Raw genomic sequence first — 19,067 nt, 5'->3', positions numbered from 1 at the left:
ATAAATAACACATTTTGTATTTTTGAGCAATTAGCAGACAACTTTGTTTTCCTAAGACATCGCTTTGTTAGATAATTAAAAATTATGTGTTATGTTCACAGCATAGACCCTCGATTTCTTGTTCTTCCTGAGTGAAACACAGTTTGATGTGTTTCTTACCTCACTACATGCTTTGAAAGGTGTCTTGAACATAACTTACAGGAACATGTGCTCTTCACAGACAACCTCACTGAGTGGCATTGAATCTGTGTGGAAGGAAGAGCTGGGTGAGGAAATCGCTGATCAAATATGGGAAGGTGGTCAAAAGGGTACCTTCCTATCCTACATGAGCCAGACACACAGTAGTCTCATTCAGTTCAAGCTTATTCACAGGGCTCATTGGACCAATGACAGACTATCCAAATATTAATATCGCTCATATGGAAATCACACTCCACGTCTTCTGCCAATTGGATTCACTCTGTATTAAGTTGTGTAAGTTTGGACACACTCTAAAGGTTCTCTAAACAAATTCAATGCTCTGTGGTCCTCCTTCTTCTCTTATGTTAGGATGCATTTCCCTGCAGTTCCAGAGTGATGCTTATGTGTGGAAGAATATGTGTTTTAGAATGATATGTTTGTACAGTTATTTATACTGATAGGTTGTAAATGAGATTGTCTCACCCCTGCTCGTGCTGAAGGCAGTTTTTAATGTATGGTCATTAAGATTTCAAAGACTGCATTTTGTTTTATCTAGCTGACCTGTGAATGTCTGTATTAAAATTATTGATCTACTACTTCTACTACTATGAGGTATGCTATGAGGCCTACTATTAGCCTACTTTTTTTAAATAAAAAATTATTATTGTTTAAATGTACCCCTTGTTTACTTTTTATTATTATTATTATTATTTTACTATCATATAATAATTACTATAATTATTTTACGTTTTGTGTGTCAGGATGTTTCTTTGTCTATTTTGCTGAATGTTATTTGTGGTTGCTCTTTAAGTTTTGTCCTGGATAAAAAATTCACACGTGCAATTACCGTTAAAATTATGCTTGCTGAATCGATTAAATAAAATAAAAAATGTAAGGTCATGTGAAAAGTAAAGGCCTTGATCTGGTGCTTTTTTTGTTGTTTCTGCCTGCACTTGTTGAAATAAAAGAATTACACGGTTGTAAGCAGCTTTCATAGCCTACCACATTCTTAAATTTGGACGCCAGCAACAAAATGCAGCGTTGCCATAGCAACAGCATCCGGTGCCTTTTTTTTCCCTCTCCTGGATACACATCCTCGAGCCCTTCCTCTGATTGGACGAGCTCTCTTTGCATGTCACTGGGGCAACCGAATGATGGGAATTTTAACACATGAACGGAAATGTAAACCGCTGAATCTGACTGGCTCCCTCCCCTCCGCGAGGCTCCCATTCAAGGCACGAGACAGCTCAGGCTGTCGTTGGTCAACGGGCAAATCCGTCAGAGTAGGAGGGAGGGTCCGTACGCTTTTTTCCTTTTTTTTTTTGCCCTGGTGGGTACGGGAGCCGAGTGGGGACCAGCTGGTTACGCAGCGGCCGCGGGTCTCCACCCGAGAGTATGGCGGCTGGGATTTCACCGGAGAACGAGGGAGAGAGCGAGACATGCGAGAGATGGTGAAAAAGAAACAAAGGTCGTATCAGTTTGACTTTTTGCTTTTCATCCTGAGGCGGTCCCGTGCTTAAGAAATCGTGTATGCAGTTCATTCCAGGGGCTAACCCAGCGATTTCCCAGTGTCCTCGATGGAGCAAGTTTGTTTTTTTTATGATGCTCAGAGAGGGGTGAGCTAAGCAGATGAAACGGACCACATCTCATCGAGCGGTGATTTCTTCTTCTCTGTGCACATCTCGGACATTTACAGCGCTCGGATGTCCATGTAGCTGTCAGTGAGTGGCCTGCATGGGGGAATTTCTACAATGAAATCCATCTTCGGGCAGCGACTCTTTGTGCTCTGCTGTAGCTGAGCAGCAGCCAGCAGGACCGTGTTATTGACAACCCGTTCAAAATGGGACACGAATGGTGAATGTGATTCGTGTGGGAACATTTTGAAGCTCATTTCAATGACGCGCGGAGACTGAACCCCCAACCACTTGATTTGATCCACGATGCGCGAGTATAAAGTGGTGGTCCTAGGCAGCGGTGGGGTCGGGAAATCCGCCCTCACTGTGCAGTTCGTCACCGGGACGTTCATTGAGAAGTACGACCCCACTATAGAGGACTTCTATCGCAAGGAGATCGAGGTGGACTCCTCACCCTCGGTGCTGGAGATCCTGGACACGGCTGGTACCGAGCAGTTTGCCTCCATGCGGGACCTGTACATCAAAAACGGTCAAGGATTCATACTAGTCTACAGCCTGGTCAACCAGCAAAGCTTCCAGGACATAAAGCCGATGAGGGATCAGATCATAAGAGTGAAAAGGTTGGTCAAAAGACGCGCAGGAAATGAATGATGTACAGATGGTAAAGTGTTATGTTAGGGTTGATTCTACACCACATAGAGCTGGCCTTACAGGCCCTGTGCAGTTTGAGGATGGGCCCAGGCCTGGCCTGAGAACTGTGCTTAGAGGAGATGCATCAACAGGGCACTCTGCATCATAACATGCCTGTTCTATTTTGGTGTACCAGTTCTCACTCCAAATCCCTTAAGGTAGGCAAATGCCCTTGCATTGCAGTCCCAGCCACTCTAAAAGTACACATTCAACAATCATGCAATCTGACTGATCTCAGACACAAGTGCTGCTATAGTGCACAACAGGACTGGGACTTTTACCTACATCACTCTACATCAAGTGTTGTGATTAATGTCACGGCAGAACTTCAGTGATATAACAGATAGCCTATCTCAAATACATAGTGCCCCAAAGTTACCCACAACAATTGTCATTTCAAGATGTATAAATACCAGTATTTGTCTAATGACATTTTATTTCATCTGAAACTGAAGGGAGTAATCAGAGGGAGTACATACAAAAAAACTAAAACTGTTGAGTCAGACACAATTCTAATGTCACGTCATGTACAGATAAATGTAAAGAAAAGAAGCTACTCTGCCATAACATGTTGCAACAAAATTTCAAGATCACAGAAAAATGTGTGTTGCATGGCAAACATCTAGTTACAATCAAGATGTAGAACAAGTTATGTTTGTAACGCCGAAAGACTTTTTTTAATAAACTTAAAATAATATGCTTTTGCCATGACTGTTCACTCTATGCTGCTTATAATGCAGTTGTTTCAAAGTCTTATCTTGAGGCTTTGCTGTTATACTTAATGCCAGCATGACTTGTGCTTGTGAAAGAAACACAAGAGTTCTGATATTCAGCATAAAAGCACTCCCAGTTGTGTGTTATACAGTTAATTCTGACATAATAATTTGATTGGGCAGGTCATTCCAACATGTCTGATATAGAGTACAGAACTGGGACTTTTAAATATCTGTGTCACTTCATGTCAGGTGTTACAGTTAGTACACTCTGTTGTGATCTTTCTTAAATCCAGAGAAGAATCCTCTCTTCTGTGTTTCTGCAGACTTTGTATTGTTTCACTCGAGGTGTAACCACCAGGGCAAATGTGCCAATCGATCAGTATCTCTTCCAGTCATAACATACTGTCTGCACTGTCTCTGATCTGCCAAGCTGCTCTTTTTGTTGCACTGTGCTGAGATGCTGCAAACCCTGTGAAAAAGCTGCATGAGGATATACCCATCATTCTTTGCAAAACAGAGTTTCTGCTGCAGAAAAGCTTCAAGGAAAGCAAAGCTCAAAACACAACTATAGGGTTAGTCCAGCTTCTGCTGCGGGGGAAGATGAAGCCAAAGTTTTTTTAATTAACACGCTGCAAAAGCTCTTTAGTAAGCACAGCACAATTGGGAGCATGGAGTTGTCTGATGTCTGAGTGCTGTTACACAGATGATCCAGATATGAGGTCACCATGAGTGAGCTGCTGATTGATACAGGGGGAAGGGGTTAGCTGAGGCTGTGTTCACGGGCTGTCATGTGATTGGTGCTCTTTATGTTGAGGACACACAGTGCTGTACATTCACCTGCTGACATGACAGCATGAAGGTTTAAGACTCTTGTTGTAGTAGACGCTGCAGGTTAAATCATTGATGATAGTGGATGTGTTAGCTTGGATTCTTGGATTGGATGTTACAGTGTGCAGGCAGCGTGCTCTGTGGGTCCATCAGTCATTGTAGATAATAATAATAATAATAATAATAATAAAGTTTATTTATAAAGCACTTATCAAAACCAACTTCACAAAGTGCTTTACAGAAAAAAAAATCCCAACAGTCAAACACACAATAATAAAATCCTATTAAAAAAGCATGAAAATTAAAACAACAGTGCAGCAATCATCCAATGAACAGAGAAAAGAGAAACAACTGAGACAAAGATTGGTTAACAGTCAAACAAATAAAACATCATGGATGAAACAAGGATTATAAGAAGGCTTTATGATAAAAATGTGTGTGTCAAGATGTCAGTGGATGTGTCCAATAGGCTCCAGAGAAACGTCGCTCTCCTAATAAATAAGTATGTAAAGCGCTGCAGCTTGAAGCTCACATGTTTACTGATACAGATAATGACTTTGGTTAAAACACCTCATAAGGAAAGTGCAGTCACTTCATGCTGTAGTGTTTTGTTTTTATCTCTGTTGTGCTTTTTTTCTGTCACATTCTGCAACCCAAAAATGACATAAAATAGCCCAAAAGGTATCTGTTTTTGTCAGTCGCTTTACTTTGTGTCTCTTAATTGGATTTTTACTTCCTCCAAACACACCTTATAAACAATCCTATAAATCTGTGGCTCCAGATGAAAGAATGAGGTCAACATGTTTTCCCCCGTGTGAGTTGAGAGAAGGGAGAGGCATGTTCAGTCTGTGTGTGTGTGTGTGTGTGTGTGTGTGTGTGTGTGTGTGTGTGTGTGTGTGTGTGTGTGTGTGTGTGTGTGTGTGTGTGTGTGTGTGTGTGTGTGTGTGTGTGTGTGTGTGTGTGTGTGTGTGTGTGTGTGTGTGTGTGTGTGTGTGTGTACTGCTTTTCTCCTCTATAATGTCACAGCTCAAGATGCTCCGATCTAATTGGGAAAATAAGACCACTAATACCGATGTTTGTGTCATGACTTCTTTCGGTGTACGACTCCCACAATGCCACCATTTTCTCTCATGTTTGACAAAGAAAAACAAGTCAGAGGATGTTCAACAGGTGACTTCATCGGCCCAATAAAAAACCTCTTATCTGAATCAGTAGTTACATATACAAGATACCAGTATTAAATTGATTTTGCACAACAAATAAACATCGGCTTCTGACATTGGCTCATGCAGCATTATTAGCCATGTCTGTTAACAGGGACAATATCGGCCGATACAGATGTTAAACCCATACATCGGCGCATCCCTAGTCGCAGCAGAATTCATTTTCTGTGACAAAAACATCACATCATTTCACATACTACTTCTACATAAAAGTGAATTTTGGAATCCTGTGTCATGTGGACTTCAAAGTTAAGATCAGATTTCAAACAGTGTAGTTAAAAAAATCAGGTCATTGGTTTTCTGTTAGTGACTTCTTTAACAGAGTTTGTTCTGAATGGCAGATTTTATATGAGTTTTATTTTATTCATGTAAGATAAGATAAGATAATCCTTTATTTATCCCACAACGGGGATATTTACAGTGTTACAGCAGCAAAGAGCAAAGATTGCAAACAAAAAGTGAACACAGTACACAATTTAATTGAAAAAATTAAAATAAAAAATGTACAAAAAATAGATAGATACCACAATGTAGATTAAAAAAAAAAAGTGTAAGTTAAAGAGTTTCTCTGACTTAAAGTTTAAAGACCTTCACATTTCCATTCCATCATCAACACAGCTGACCTCAGTGGCTTTATAGCATTGTGATTGAAATATAATGTTTAACATCTGAAAATGTTTCTGTTTACAGATGTTATATAGGATGACCTGAGAGGTAGTAAATATATTTGATATGCTAAACTCAACACATAAACAATGGCCCACAATTCCTGTTGCTGCTGATGTGATTTTTGTGACAGGAATATAAAAAAAACATAATGTATCTGGAAGTTGGGGACAAAATATGTGAAGAACTTGTTCCTTCACCTATCTATGTAGGAACTCACTGAAACATTAAAGTCACATTTATCACAAAAGATCTGCTGATTATACTCTACAATGGTGTGAAAGTCTTTCTCCACACTGTGAAACAGATTGTTAAACATTCCTGAGCATACAGTGCTGTTTAATCATTGCTTTATTAAGGGTTCAAATTCAAACTTAATATCACGCATTTCATAGACAAAGTTATATAGTTGTTAAGGATTCGTTAAGGTCGATGTTTTTTCAGTCGACTTTGTTAAATGAAAAAAGGTTCCCACCTGAATACTTGTTCATTAACAGAATTGAATGTACTAAACTAAATGATATAAACATGCAAATGAGTTGAAAAGTTTAAAGCTTTGATAATTAGTCATAGAACTTGAAGACTTCATACACACACAGGGAACATTTTTGTACAATATACTAGCTCATACTGTGTTGATGTGCTGCATCAAGACGTATGCTTTCATTAGCATGTGGCTAGCTAGCCGTCTGTCCTGTCTGAAAAACCTTAAGGCATCTTCCGAGAGGCTGGTCTAATGGTATTGTGGGAAATGTAGGAAAGCAGTGGATGCAATAGGACACTACGAGACAGACTGAGACATCAAAGGAAAAGAGACTTCAAACGAAGAAAAAAAAAACCATCAAAAGACGCACTGTTAGCTGCATCACAAACTGATTAGAGAAAATCAGAACATTAGAACTAAAAGGTGGAATTTTCCATCAATGACTTGACTGTCAGCAAACTTCTCTGTATTTATTTTGAGAATGAATTAACCATTTCAGTCAGCGATCATGAAAGAAAGCAAAAAATAAATGCTTTCATTTTTCAGGGATCGGCTCTTTTGGGAGGAGGACATTTGAAGATTCCACCTTGGGCTCTGGGAATTTGTGATTGGCGATATTCAAGGTTTTTAAGAAAAGTTTTTGATCAGAGAATTTGTTGATTAATCCAAACTGAGAGTGAAAATATAAAGACAGGCCTGACATGGAAGATTTAGACGATGGAAGGGGATGTTGTAATGTAGCTTGTAGCAATAAATTAGAAAAAACTTCACTGATACTTTAGTTTTTAGCAGCTGCAGGTGTCAGTCTTTTGGTGAACAGTTGTATTGATGAAGTGTAAATCTGTAACGTTAACCTTAAGAGTCAGACTCTTCCTGTACATTCCACCTTGTCATTGCTCGCCCTGCTTGTTTGTCCCTCCTTGCTGCCAAAACACCAGTGACCCGTCACCCATCACGAGCGTATCAGCCTCAGCTCGGGTCAGAGGTGCCGCTGTAAGTTGCTCTCTCTCTGATCCCTGTCAGCATCCATCAGAGCCTGCTGCTAATGCCACAGACACATCCAAGCACAGAGGCCTCTGGGTGCACATTATTACACCTTGGTGTGCCAGTGTTCACCAAGGACCCCATCACTCCTACCTTCTTCTTCTACTTCTTCTACTTCTTCTTCTTCTACTTCTTCTACTTCTACTTCTTCTACTTCTACTTCTTCTACTTCTTCTACTTCTACTTCTTCTACTTCTACTTCTTCTACTTCTACTTCTTCTACTTCTTCTTCTTCTACTTCTTCTACTTCTACTTCTTCTACTTCTTCTTCTTCTACTTCTTCTACTTCTACTTCTACTTCTTCTACTTCTACTTCTTCTACTTCTTCTTCTACTTCTTCAGTTTCTTCTTCTACGTCTTCTACTTCTTCTTCTACTTCTTCTACTTCTACTTCTTCTACTTCTACTTCTTCTACTTCTTCTACTTCTTCTTCTACTTCTTCAGTTTCTTCTTCTACGTCTTCTACTTCTACTTCTTCTACTTCTTCTACTTCTTCTACTTCTTCTACTTCTACTTCTTCTACTTCTTCTACTTCTACTTCTTCTACTTCTACTTCTTCTACTTCTTCTTCTACTTCTTCTACTTCTACTTCTTCTACTTCTTCTTCTTCTACTTCTTCTACTTCTACTTCTTCTACTTCTACTTCTACTTCTTCTACTTCTTCTTCTACTTCTTCAGTTTCTTCTTCTACGTCTTCTACTTCTACTTCTACTTCTTCTACTTCTACTTCTTCTACTTCTTCTACTTCTACTTCTTCTACTTCTACTTCTTCTACTTCTACTTCTACTTCTTCTACTTCTTCTACTTCTACTTCTACTTCTTCTACTTCTTCAACTTCTACTTTTTATTCTACTTCTACTTCTACTTCTACTTCTTCAACTTCTTCTACTTTTTATTCTACTTCAACTTCTTTTACTTTTTATTCTACTTCTTCTACTTCTACTTCTACTTCTTCTTCTACTTCTTCTTCTTCTACTTCTACAGAACGTTTAAAAAGTGTTGACATGGTCAGAGGACAGTGAAGACAAAAGAGATGAAACAGAGTACCATCCCACGCTCTGTGTCTGCAGTCCAAACATCTCTAATTCATGCTGCTAGTGTTCTATCTTACTCCTTTGTAGTAATGCTACAAATTGTGGAGCTTTCTTTCTAAAACTGGCCAACTTGTTGAAAGGATTGAGATCAATAAATGAAGGAGCAGCAGTCTCTCAGATCTCCAAGAAAGATCCTCTTTCATCTGCATCACTGTCTGCTCTGAAAACTGACCTCAAGTTTAAGGATGCTTACACATTACTGTTGACTTGGCGTTTCAAAGTTCAGTGTTCATGGCCCTCTGCAGGACGTTTGATGAGGGCAAAGCAGATCATTGTACAGTAACCTCAGCTGTGTTTGTTTCTAATTGGCAAGCGCATTAAAATGCTTCATACATAGTAGCAGCTAAAAATCAGCCTGTTAGCATTGTCATTGTTACCATTCCAGACCAGTTTTAGGTATTCAGCCCTGCATCTAAGCCTCACACAGCTGCTAGCATAGATTCTTATTTATGGCTAGCCAACAAGCTGGTGGAAATATCAGCAAGACAATCCATGCCACCTTTATGAGCTCTTTATGATTGATTGAGTTCTAAAACCTTCCTGCATCACAGCAGCTCAAAATTGTATTTGCAAAATAAAAATCAAAGACAAGGTACAGAGATCCACATTGTCCTCTGATGTGATTTACATAGAGGTTTGGCTGATGCCTAACGCAAATTGTTCCTTTTAAGAAGTCTTGTTGAATTGAGCAGAGCAGCTCAATTTAAAGCTAGGAAGTCAGTCGGGGTGAATGTTTAAAAGGTCATCATTAGTCGCATATTCCCAGTAAACAGACCATGAAAAGCCCCTGATGAAGAACATCTCTCTTGCTCTTAGCATCCACACCACATGCTACACCACACCTCACAGAGATGAAAAACCAGGCAGCAGCTTAGCTGACAGGTTATTAGTGGATATTTGTATCATAAATTATGCATGTTAAATAGCATCCTATAGCAAGCCACTAGTGAAACATGATCTTTTCTGAGTGATTTATGTGCAGACAACACACCAAAAGGCCATTAGTGATATAAGTATATAAGTTCTATTGTATTGTATTTTATGTTTCAGTGTATTAGATTGGTATTCAAAGTCAAGTAACCTCATGACATGCAAACAGAACTTCATGTGTAATATAGATGTTGAGTGCGACCATCTTTAATTGGTGCTTGTTTTCAGTGTATCTCACTGTTGCAGAACCAGTGGCGGTTCTAGACCACTTTTACTGAGGGGGCCAAACTGGAGTCAATTGTTTTGTCAGAGGGGAACATTAAACCCAGGTGAAAAAAAGACAAAGATGATCGCTTTAAAAAATATATAAATATAATGCCAAATAATAGTGCACATCATAAAATACCATGATTTATATTTGTTTCAGTAACAGAATTGAATACTAGAATGTGAGTCCAGTTGTTGACTCAAATACTGTGTATGTGTTAGGGGGATTCTTCCTTTTGGGGGGGTGGCCACAGGGTGGCCAAGCTCAGAGTTACAGGGGAACTGGCCCCTGTTGGCCCCTGCCTAGAACCGCTCATGCGCAGAACAATAAACATCTCTCAATTTCTCACCTTTTATCTGTTAAAGCCTGATTCTATACTCCATAACAACTAAAACAAGCTAAACTGTGCAATAAATTAAAACAAACAAAGTGCCGTTAGACTTTTTTCTTACAGTGGCAGGTTACAGACTGAAGTGGACTCTTAGATTGTTGCCATGGTTATCACAGAGAAATAAACAATACACAATTACACAAACAGCCAGGAAACAAGCAGTCGTGGAATGAGTGCCATAGCTGTCCAAACATGGCACAAAAGATTTGGTAATCCCGTCAATGTTCCAAAGTCTGTTTTTCCATTATGAAGTATTAACAACAAACATTTTAACCCCATGTACAGGTGAGGTCTTGTATGATTTCTAAAGCTACACATAGTGACATGATGTGATTAAGTCTTGTGATCATGACGCTATAAGTTTCCTAAGTGTAATGTTTCATCAGAGGAGAAGATATGTGGTTATTAAGCTTTTGAATGAGTCTTTGCAATTTTCTTTTACTGCATTTTTTGTAGAACAGCAATTTGACTAAATGTCTCATGCACTGGCTTTCCAGATTTGAGGTGTTGTACTTTGTAGAGTAAGAAGATGGATGTATCTTAAACACCATGAAACCCCAAGGAGCTACGACTATGCTGTATTATGGCTGCAATATTTCAGAAACAAGGATGACTTGCCTGTCTAGTCTGTGAAGAACAATATTCCTTTTTCTTTTCCATTCTTGAGACATCTTGGACAGTGTCTCCATCATCTGTGAAAAGCATTTGATTCTGAAAGCAGATAATTACTTTTCAAAACCTCGAGGGAATCCAAAAGAGGCTTTGGGTAGCATTCCCTGATATTGTGTTTTTATCTCGCCTGCTTTTGTAAAACACAAAGTCTTTATTTTATTTGTCGTGGTGTGTTTACCAAAGACTCTCCAGATATCTATTCCTGATTAAATCTTTCTTTGCCCTGATGCTCTGCCAGAAGAGAGGAGCTTATTGCTGCTCTCTGACTCAGCTGATTCCCCCCCCAAAAGGGCCGCTGGGAGGAGGCTGCCTGTTTCCTCCTTCAGCCTGACGGCGTTGGCCAGAGTCAAACGTGGATGCTCTTGGGTCACCATCCGTCAGCAAGGCCTCTGTGAGTTGATGCATCATGCATTATAGATAAGGTGTGTCTGGGCGAGCTCGGGTGGGTGTTTGCAGTCAGAGAGCTCAAATGCAGGCGTTGTCCAAATCACAAGCTGAAGGCTGTAGCATGGCATGTTGTTTGAGCTGTGCACAAACACAAGCAGACCCATTTATTGAGTCGTCTTTTGAGACTCGTGACTGAACCATGTGAACTGCTCTCCGTGCATCAGCCACCGTCGGGTCCAGGCACAGGGTTGTGCCGACACCCTTCACACTGAGGCCTGGGGAGCTTCGGTATCTGCGGCTGACTCTGTCTCACACCTCCTGGGACTGCCGGTCTCCTCCTCTGTTACTGAGACTATATTTAGACCTGGTCCTTTGGTACCAGATGTCTTTGTGCTGCACATGTTACCATACAGCTACATAACTTGATGTTAAGTCCTTTTATTATAGTTACATTTAACCACACATGCAAGTGATTGATATGAGCTTATTGGCCAGAAATCCTTGATACCTTCTGTCTATGGATTTCTAAGGTTTGACATGCAGACAGACAGCTCTGGAGAGAGCAGGAGGAAGATGCACAGTTTCCCATGGCGTCAATTGATTGGTACATTGTTTCAACGTTTTTTAAAAAAGTCTTATTGGTGGTACACCCATGATTTTTGATATCAATGGTGGTAATTACTGTTGCAAATGACTCAAAAGCAAGTCAAGCAATCTTGACTTTTCAGTGGACAATTTAGTTTTTAAGCATTTTCAGGAAAAACTGTACTGGTTCTAGCTTCTCAAAAGTAAGGTGTTTTTATTTTTGGTACGTCTTCTACACACAGTGAAATAATCACAGGGCCAACACAAATCATTTTCAGATGCCATGGGCTCAGAGGAACAAATCTTTAGTTTCAGTTATTTTATAGAATACAATGAGTAGTTTTCTTTTGCATTATTGCAAATAACTATTTTAGAAAGCTTGATTTATAAATAGAGCTCTAGTACACATCCCAAACTCTGGCTTTCTGCGGTGGAAGAAACATCTGGGCGAGGAATCTGCAAGCTGGTATAAAACTGAAGTGTGATAATGTACAGCTGGATTTCAACAGACCACCTTGAGACAGTTACAGCAGGAGATTTTTCACTAAAGCCACAGACTGGGGCAGAAAAGAGTCACCCAAATAGGACCCTTTCCCCCAAACTACACGCTAAGCCCTCTTTGGCTTCTCCTAAATGAGTGCTGCTATAAAAGTAAAGGTTCTTGCTTTGCAATCTGCTAAACCACAACTAAGTTTAGGGGTTTTCAGGAGGTGGGAAGGGGAAATGTAAGGTCCAGGCCCACTACCAATGAGAAGTATTCAAAAACAGCTCTCAGTGGCCTTGATGTTTTTATTGACATCAAAAAATGCATTGAATGAGACCTTGGTACTGTACATGTATCTTAAGTTTATCTTTGTTGTTTTCTCATTCACTCCTAGAACACTATCACACTCTAGGTTACACACAGGAAGACCTCTGAGCTTGTTTCTGAAATCCTGGTTCTTCATATCAGCCAGCGAGCAGCGAGATTGAAGTTCACTCAGGATAACATATTCATGATCAGAATCCACTCTCTATTCTCATTAAGTTTAAGCTTGTTAAACTCTGAAACCTGCATCCCCTGGTCTCCAACAGATCCTAAATGTGGACTGAAGCTGTTGTTTCTTCAGTCTCCAAATCTCTCCAGTGTCAGATATATCCTTGTATACCTGTTACCATAGCAATTGAGGATGAGCATCATTTTTTGTCCTATTAATAATTTAGAATCATGTTTTTTTCAGAGGGCGGGGGCAGCTTTTGAAAACCCTAATGATGCTGATTGGTGTTGAGGGCATGAAACTATAGATGTGACGATGCTGCTGAGTGTTTTATGAACAAAGACATTTAAAGTGTGTTCAGACAACGGGTCCAACAGATGGATACAGATAAGATGAAAGAACTACCTGTTGTTTAGCAAGGGATATGCATCCACATGATCTGGTATCTGTGTGATGTTTCTGATCTCTCTCTTCTGATGTGTGCAAACTACCTCAGAGACCCGCCATGTTTTCCAACAGCAAAATTGATGTAGCAATTACATCCTTGAAAAAGCGACCCAATCGTTCCTTTTGATAATTTCACTGCTGTAGCCTGTTTAAGCGTCTCCTCTGGTTGTCGACTAAGTAATCCATTTCCAGAGTAACATCTTGTGCTCAGGCAACATGACGGGAGAGTTCACAGCTCAGAGGATTATGTCCAGCTCCCACCCTCAGAGGTCAGAGCTCTACTATCCATTTCCTGTTCAGGCTTTGGACTTGATGTTTACACGAGGCATGGTGGCATGGTCGTTAAGTGGAGGTTCACTGGTTAGCACCCGACAGAAAAATGGTGCTGCCCTGATTATTTTTATGAAAAGCTTCTTCCCACCAACCAAATACCAAAAAAAAATATGTTTCTTTCGATTAGCCTTCTGCCCACAATAAGCCAATGGTTTGACCCCAACTGGGCTTAACACTTTTGTCATACAGAAAGGAGAAAGTGAGCTTTTCAAAAAGAACTACCAATAATATCAGGTCATAAACCTGGAGTTGGGAAGTCAACTTTTTTGCTGTAATTTTTCTTTGCAATTGATTTCAAGTCTCTGTTTTTTAGCAGTGTCACTGAAAACCAGCTGGACCTTTTAATGGAGCTATCAGGCTCAAAATGATCGTCAGTGTTGTAGATAGGCAGATAGTAGGTTCCTCCAACAGCAAAGTATTTCCAGTGCATGTTAACAAGAGACAGCCCTGAAAAACTTTCTGTGATAGAAAAAGACCTAACCGACATTTCAAGGCTGCCTGCCTCCCATAAACAAGGAAAAGCAGTTTAAGAAAATTATTTAATGAGGTTAGGTTTTTCTTTAACTATATTTACATGTTCCGCTGACATCATGCTGAGGGTCGAAAGATGAAATGTGTTATAATCAGGAATCAAAAGACAATAATTATGCAAAATTCAGAAAGACAGAGGCCATATTTCAAAATAAGAGAACATATTTATTTTTTTAATATTAACAGCTAAGTCACAACAGCTATAGAATTTAACCAATTCCTAGATAAATTTACCCTAATCAAACTTACATTTGTTTAGCTAGATTTAATTTGTGTGCCTTTATTTTGGTATCTTGTAACCAGTGAAGGGCAAGTTACTGAAAATGAGTAACAAGTTACAGTTAATAGATACAGAAAGTAACTAAGTTACTGAGTTACTTCATAATAAGTAACTTTAGCATTGCTTCTTTTTGCTTCAATAGTTTTATTAATGTGAACATTATTTAGTGTTGCTATGGCAGTGTGAGAGGAAACTACTTGAAAATGTCATTTAATATTGTTGCCATTTTCAATATGAAGGCATTTTGCTCATTAGATAGGGCAACAGTTGATATGGGAAGAAATAAAATACCTTGCCATCAGTCTGTTTCGTCTTGGTTTTCTGATCGTGGAGCTGATGGTGATTTAAAATCAAGCTTCCTGTTTGTGTTGAGTGGCTCCTCCTTTATCTGTAGAGCTAAGGTGAGCTGCACCTGGGAGTCTCGGTTTACAGCCTTGGTCACTCTGACAACTAGTTTAGTAGACGTGTATCGTTTAGCTCGGTGCTTCATGGGATTAAAATAACTTTCTTGATGGTTGACAAGGTTTTACTTCCTGCACATAGACTGCAATATACGGCGATAATGTTGACGTTTAACTCAAACAGTGAAAAATGATGTTGGTATTTCCAAGACCGAAAGGAAACACCTGAATGATCATGAGCCTTTGTGTGGGTTTACTGCGACATTCTTTCTCCCAGGATGTGACTGTGCTAACATCGTAACCTCACCTGCTGAGTCCATGTCAGTAAAACAGAATCTTGCGTTGTCGGCTATTTCACATAAAGTAACAAGTGCTTTTAAATCTATGTTATTGTTGCTCGTTATTGAAGAAGAAAACTATCTAGAAGTACTACTAGTTACTGCAAACAGAAGTGGCATAAGGCGTGGAGTAGTGTGGCGTTACAGTAACATGTTACTCCCAACAGTACTTGCAACCTTGAACAAAACAGTTTGACATTAAAACAGCATTTAAGCTTCTTGGCATGATGTCAGAAGTGATAAAGGGTTGCCAATGAAAGAAGGTGATGATGTGAAATAAGGTCATATTTTATTAGGTTGTTATATGCCATTTAAGTCAAATGGTGTGTTGTGGATGTTAAATAGTAGCACTGAGTGAAGGTTTTAAAATGTTCTTCAAACTGAGGACATTCAGTGGTGCAATTAAAGCATGTTGACACATTAAGAGTGGGGAAAAAAAGTTTAGAAATGAACATGACTTATAATTTCAAACTGAAAGTTCAGTGGAAATATAAAAACAGAAAAACTCCCTTATTTCTTCTTCTTGTGCGTTTCTATGTCTGATCACCTGATGTGGACGTGTGTCTGTCCTCAGGTACGAGAAGGTTCCTGTGATCCTGGTGGGGAACAAGGTGGACCTGGAGAGTGAGAGGGAGGTATCGTCCAGCGAAGGCCAAGCCCTGGCAGAGGAGTGGGGCTGCCCGTTCATGGAGACCTCGGCCAAAAGCAAAACCATGGTAGACGAACTATTCGCTGAGATCGTTCGGCAGATGGACTATGCCGCCCAGCCAGACAAGGACGACCCCTGCTGCTCCTCTTGCAATATACAATAGCCCTGAAGGGGGGGCGTCCAGGAACAGGCCGGGGGGGGGGGATGTCTACCAAGAGGGAGCAGGATGAAAACACACTTAGAGACACACACATGCACATGCCAATTAAACAGGAGGTCAATTTGTGGTTGTGCTCGATGGATTTGAACTCTTTGGAGCCTAAAATCAGCAGAGACGTGATTATTAATAACACCACGTGAGTCATGAAGAGGAATGCCAGGAATTTGCCACTAGAGAATTTGACAAATGACAAAAAATGAACGTGCACTCGCCTTATGTTACTCTCTTCTGTTGCGTCTGGGTTTGTTTTATCCATTGAGTTTGTAGGAGTGAATCATCTGCAAAGAATCACACATCAGGATCTTTATATGCTGCTCCACAATCTGCTAACAAAGGAGGGAAAGAAGGTCCGTTTTCTGTCTGTATTACGAGCAAATTCAAAACATCATGATGCATTTTGTTGTAACCACGACTTCATTAGTTACTGTGCATCAGTCTCATAACATATTTCTGGGGTCCAGTTGTTTTACATACTGATGAGTATTAGATGTGTGCAGTGATTAGAGGGAGGGTTTTTCTACTCATTACAGGGCTCAACCAAAGAGGTGACCTGACAGCGCCTCCATTTTCTTATTTTTTTGTGTTGTTCAAAAAAAGGAGTTGAGAGAAAAAGGTGCAGTGTCTTTCCTCTTTTCTAATGTGAAGATACAAACGTAAACATAGCAGTCTTTTACATATCGTGTGATGTTTTGTTTTTTTTCTCTCTCTCTCTCTCTCTCGCTCTCTCTCTCTCTCTGGGAGATTCTTGTTGACAGATTGCCCGGTTATAATATATCCAACTGCTTCATCATGACAAGACAAAGAGTTCATCTTTTCAGTGTTTTGAAATGTCTACAGCGACTCTTTTCAGGAACATTTAAAGTGAAGTTGCCAACATTTGTCAGCCTCAGCATTTTATTTTTCTCCTCCTGGTTTTACGATGACACGGGGTGCTTAACGATTGAACATCCTGATCCCATCCTTTCTGTGCTTTGAGTGTTCAGACCCATAGAATCAAATAGTAAAGACGATGACGATGATGATGAGGTAATTAATGGTAGTGTAAATATTTTGTATTGAAGTGCCAGCTCCTATAAGACACTGACTCAACACATGTGGAAATGTCAACTGTATGCATGGCTAGTAAACAAAAAAAAAGGACTCTTACTTATTATAGGCTGTGGAAACGTGCAAACCAAACACATACACGTCTGGACATCTGGACACTGTCTCAACTGTACATCTGTGTTTCCACGGGACGGCAGACTTTACCCGTGTGACCATTTTCATTGTTGATTTTATATTTTTTTATGTGACCATTTACTCTTTATTCCCTCTCTGAATGGTGACACTGTTACATTTGACAGCTGAACAATAAAAGTGTGTTCAACACTCGACTGAGGCTACCAAGCTTGAGTGAAATGAAGTGAATGATTGCTCACTGAGATTTTATTACCAGAGTATTTCTCCTTAACAGTTCTTGTCCTACTCGTACGTCTTGACTATATCTCTATTTTTATTCATGAAACGTCTCGTGTATTTGGGGTTTTCAAGGCTTGACTCCACCTTCACTATACTGCCCTAACTTTGTCAAAAATAGAGACTGTGTATAAATTGTCCACTTCTATTTGGCTATAATTGGGATGCCTATGCCACTCATTTGAATTCCACTTTTACTACAAATATGAGGTGTTTGGATTTTAAATAAACACAAGATGGCCTAATAAAAGGATAAGCACTCATTGAGACATATCTCATCCCAATTATGCCCCTATGCTCTACTGATAAGTTACTTAACCTACCCAATATGGCCCTTAGTTGCTACGGCAACCAAAACACCATTGCCACCTTCAACAGACCCGGGCTGTGTTGCTGTGTTGATGCAGCTCCAGGTAGTGACAATGATGATACTAGCTACCCTCACACATGTCCACTTCTGACTCCCATAACTCAACAGTGTAGGCCGATGGACAGCAACATCCAGGACACCATTGAGATTTAAACGGGTTCTAAATGCTAGCCTGAAGTCTACTGGTTAGCTTTTTGCTAAAGATTGAGCCCCATTTTTACTTTGATTAAATTGGCAGTTACCCTGCCCCCTGATTGTGGCTATTCACCTTCCCTTTTCTTCCCTATTATTATCTTTAGATGCGTCTTCTTTTTAGCAGCACAGTGATGAAAGCTTTGTGTGAGTAACTGGAGCACACCTGTGCTTACTTATCTGGCATTTGAGACAATATAGAGCCCTGTCCAAAGCTTCTAGCTAAGGATAAAAAAATAATATTTAAAGGCGAACTACAAAGGTATGTTATTACTTCTCATATCAAACTTTGGCCTCAGAGATCTAATGAGCAAAATAATTTAGTTAAAAATATAATGATTTAAAGAGATTAATTTCAGCTTTGATTTTTTTAACCTTGCTTTGACTCCCACTAATTTCAGAGATTGTTGCGAATCACTGGTGCAGAGTGAAGTGGTCTATCGGGGGAATCGCCACTTAATAGAGCGAGGGAAGTGTGTGCCAGCATCTCCTCTGAGTGGCTCATCAACATCCACCTTCAGCTGAAGAGTGAGTCTTTGTGGCCACTTTGTGCTGCTTTGTTGAGGCAGAGCAGAGAGCTGGAGGTCCTGATGGTGAGTGGTCTCAGAGGGGTTCATTAGGTCAGAATCCCCTCTTGCATCGCTGCATCATTTATGTTTGTGGTAACATATAGCCAAACACAATTTAACGTCCTTGTTGTCAGGGGAAAGAAGATTTAATGAGAATGAATGGCAAAAAATTTCAGGAATCAGCCGGATGGTGCAGCTGGTGTTTTTTAAAATGTAATGCTGCGCTCCAGGTCCCCCCTTTTCCACAAGTCCTTGCAGAATTAGGAATGACTTTCAAGAAACGCTAGGTAGCATTGTGATATGTTGAATCCTCAGCGGGGAACAGACTGGGAAAGAAAAATAAAATCCTCTTGAAAACAGCCCCCTGAGATCCACAGTGTAGGTGTTTGAATGAAATTGCCGCTGAGTCATTGTTACCTGTTCTCAGAGGAACAGACGCTGCAGCTGTGACACAGCACACAGTGTTTGTTCCAGCTGAGATCCTTTACATCAGAATGTCAAATGTCAAGA

At 40.0% G+C, this 19,067-nt stretch overlaps 1 protein-coding gene across 1 annotated transcript; it reads left to right on the top strand.

Annotated features, from left to right (window-relative positions):
• Nucleotides 1–1,485: 1,485 nt before the first annotated feature.
• Nucleotides 1,486–17,344, top strand: LOC132987455 (ras-related protein Rap-2a). The gene is made up of 2 exons (XM_061054542.1): nt 1,486–2,434; nt 15,674–17,344. The coding sequence occupies exons 1-2, from the start codon at nt 2,121–2,123 to the stop codon at nt 15,909–15,911; spliced, it is 552 nt and encodes a 183-aa protein (XP_060910525.1). The 5' UTR covers nt 1,486–2,120; the 3' UTR covers nt 15,912–17,344.
• Nucleotides 17,345–19,067: the final 1,723 nt, after the last annotated feature.

This window comes from Labrus mixtus, chromosome 13 (assembly GCF_963584025.1).
Source record: "Labrus mixtus chromosome 13, fLabMix1.1, whole genome shotgun sequence".
Lineage (NCBI taxonomy): Eukaryota > Metazoa > Chordata > Actinopteri > Labriformes > Labridae > Labrus > Labrus mixtus.
This window is presented reverse-complemented; position numbering and strand designations above follow the sequence as displayed.

Bases quoted from the DNA above. Each gene is read 5' to 3' on its own strand.
- LOC132987455 (XM_061054542.1), top strand. From the start codon at position 2,121: ATGCGCGAGTATAAAGTGGTGGTCCTAGGCAGCGGTGGGGTCGGGAAA. The intron at 2,435-15,673 runs GTTGGTCAAAAG...GTCTGTCCTCAG, and splicing joins CAGATCATAAGAGTGAAAAG to GTACGAGAAGGTTCCTGTGA.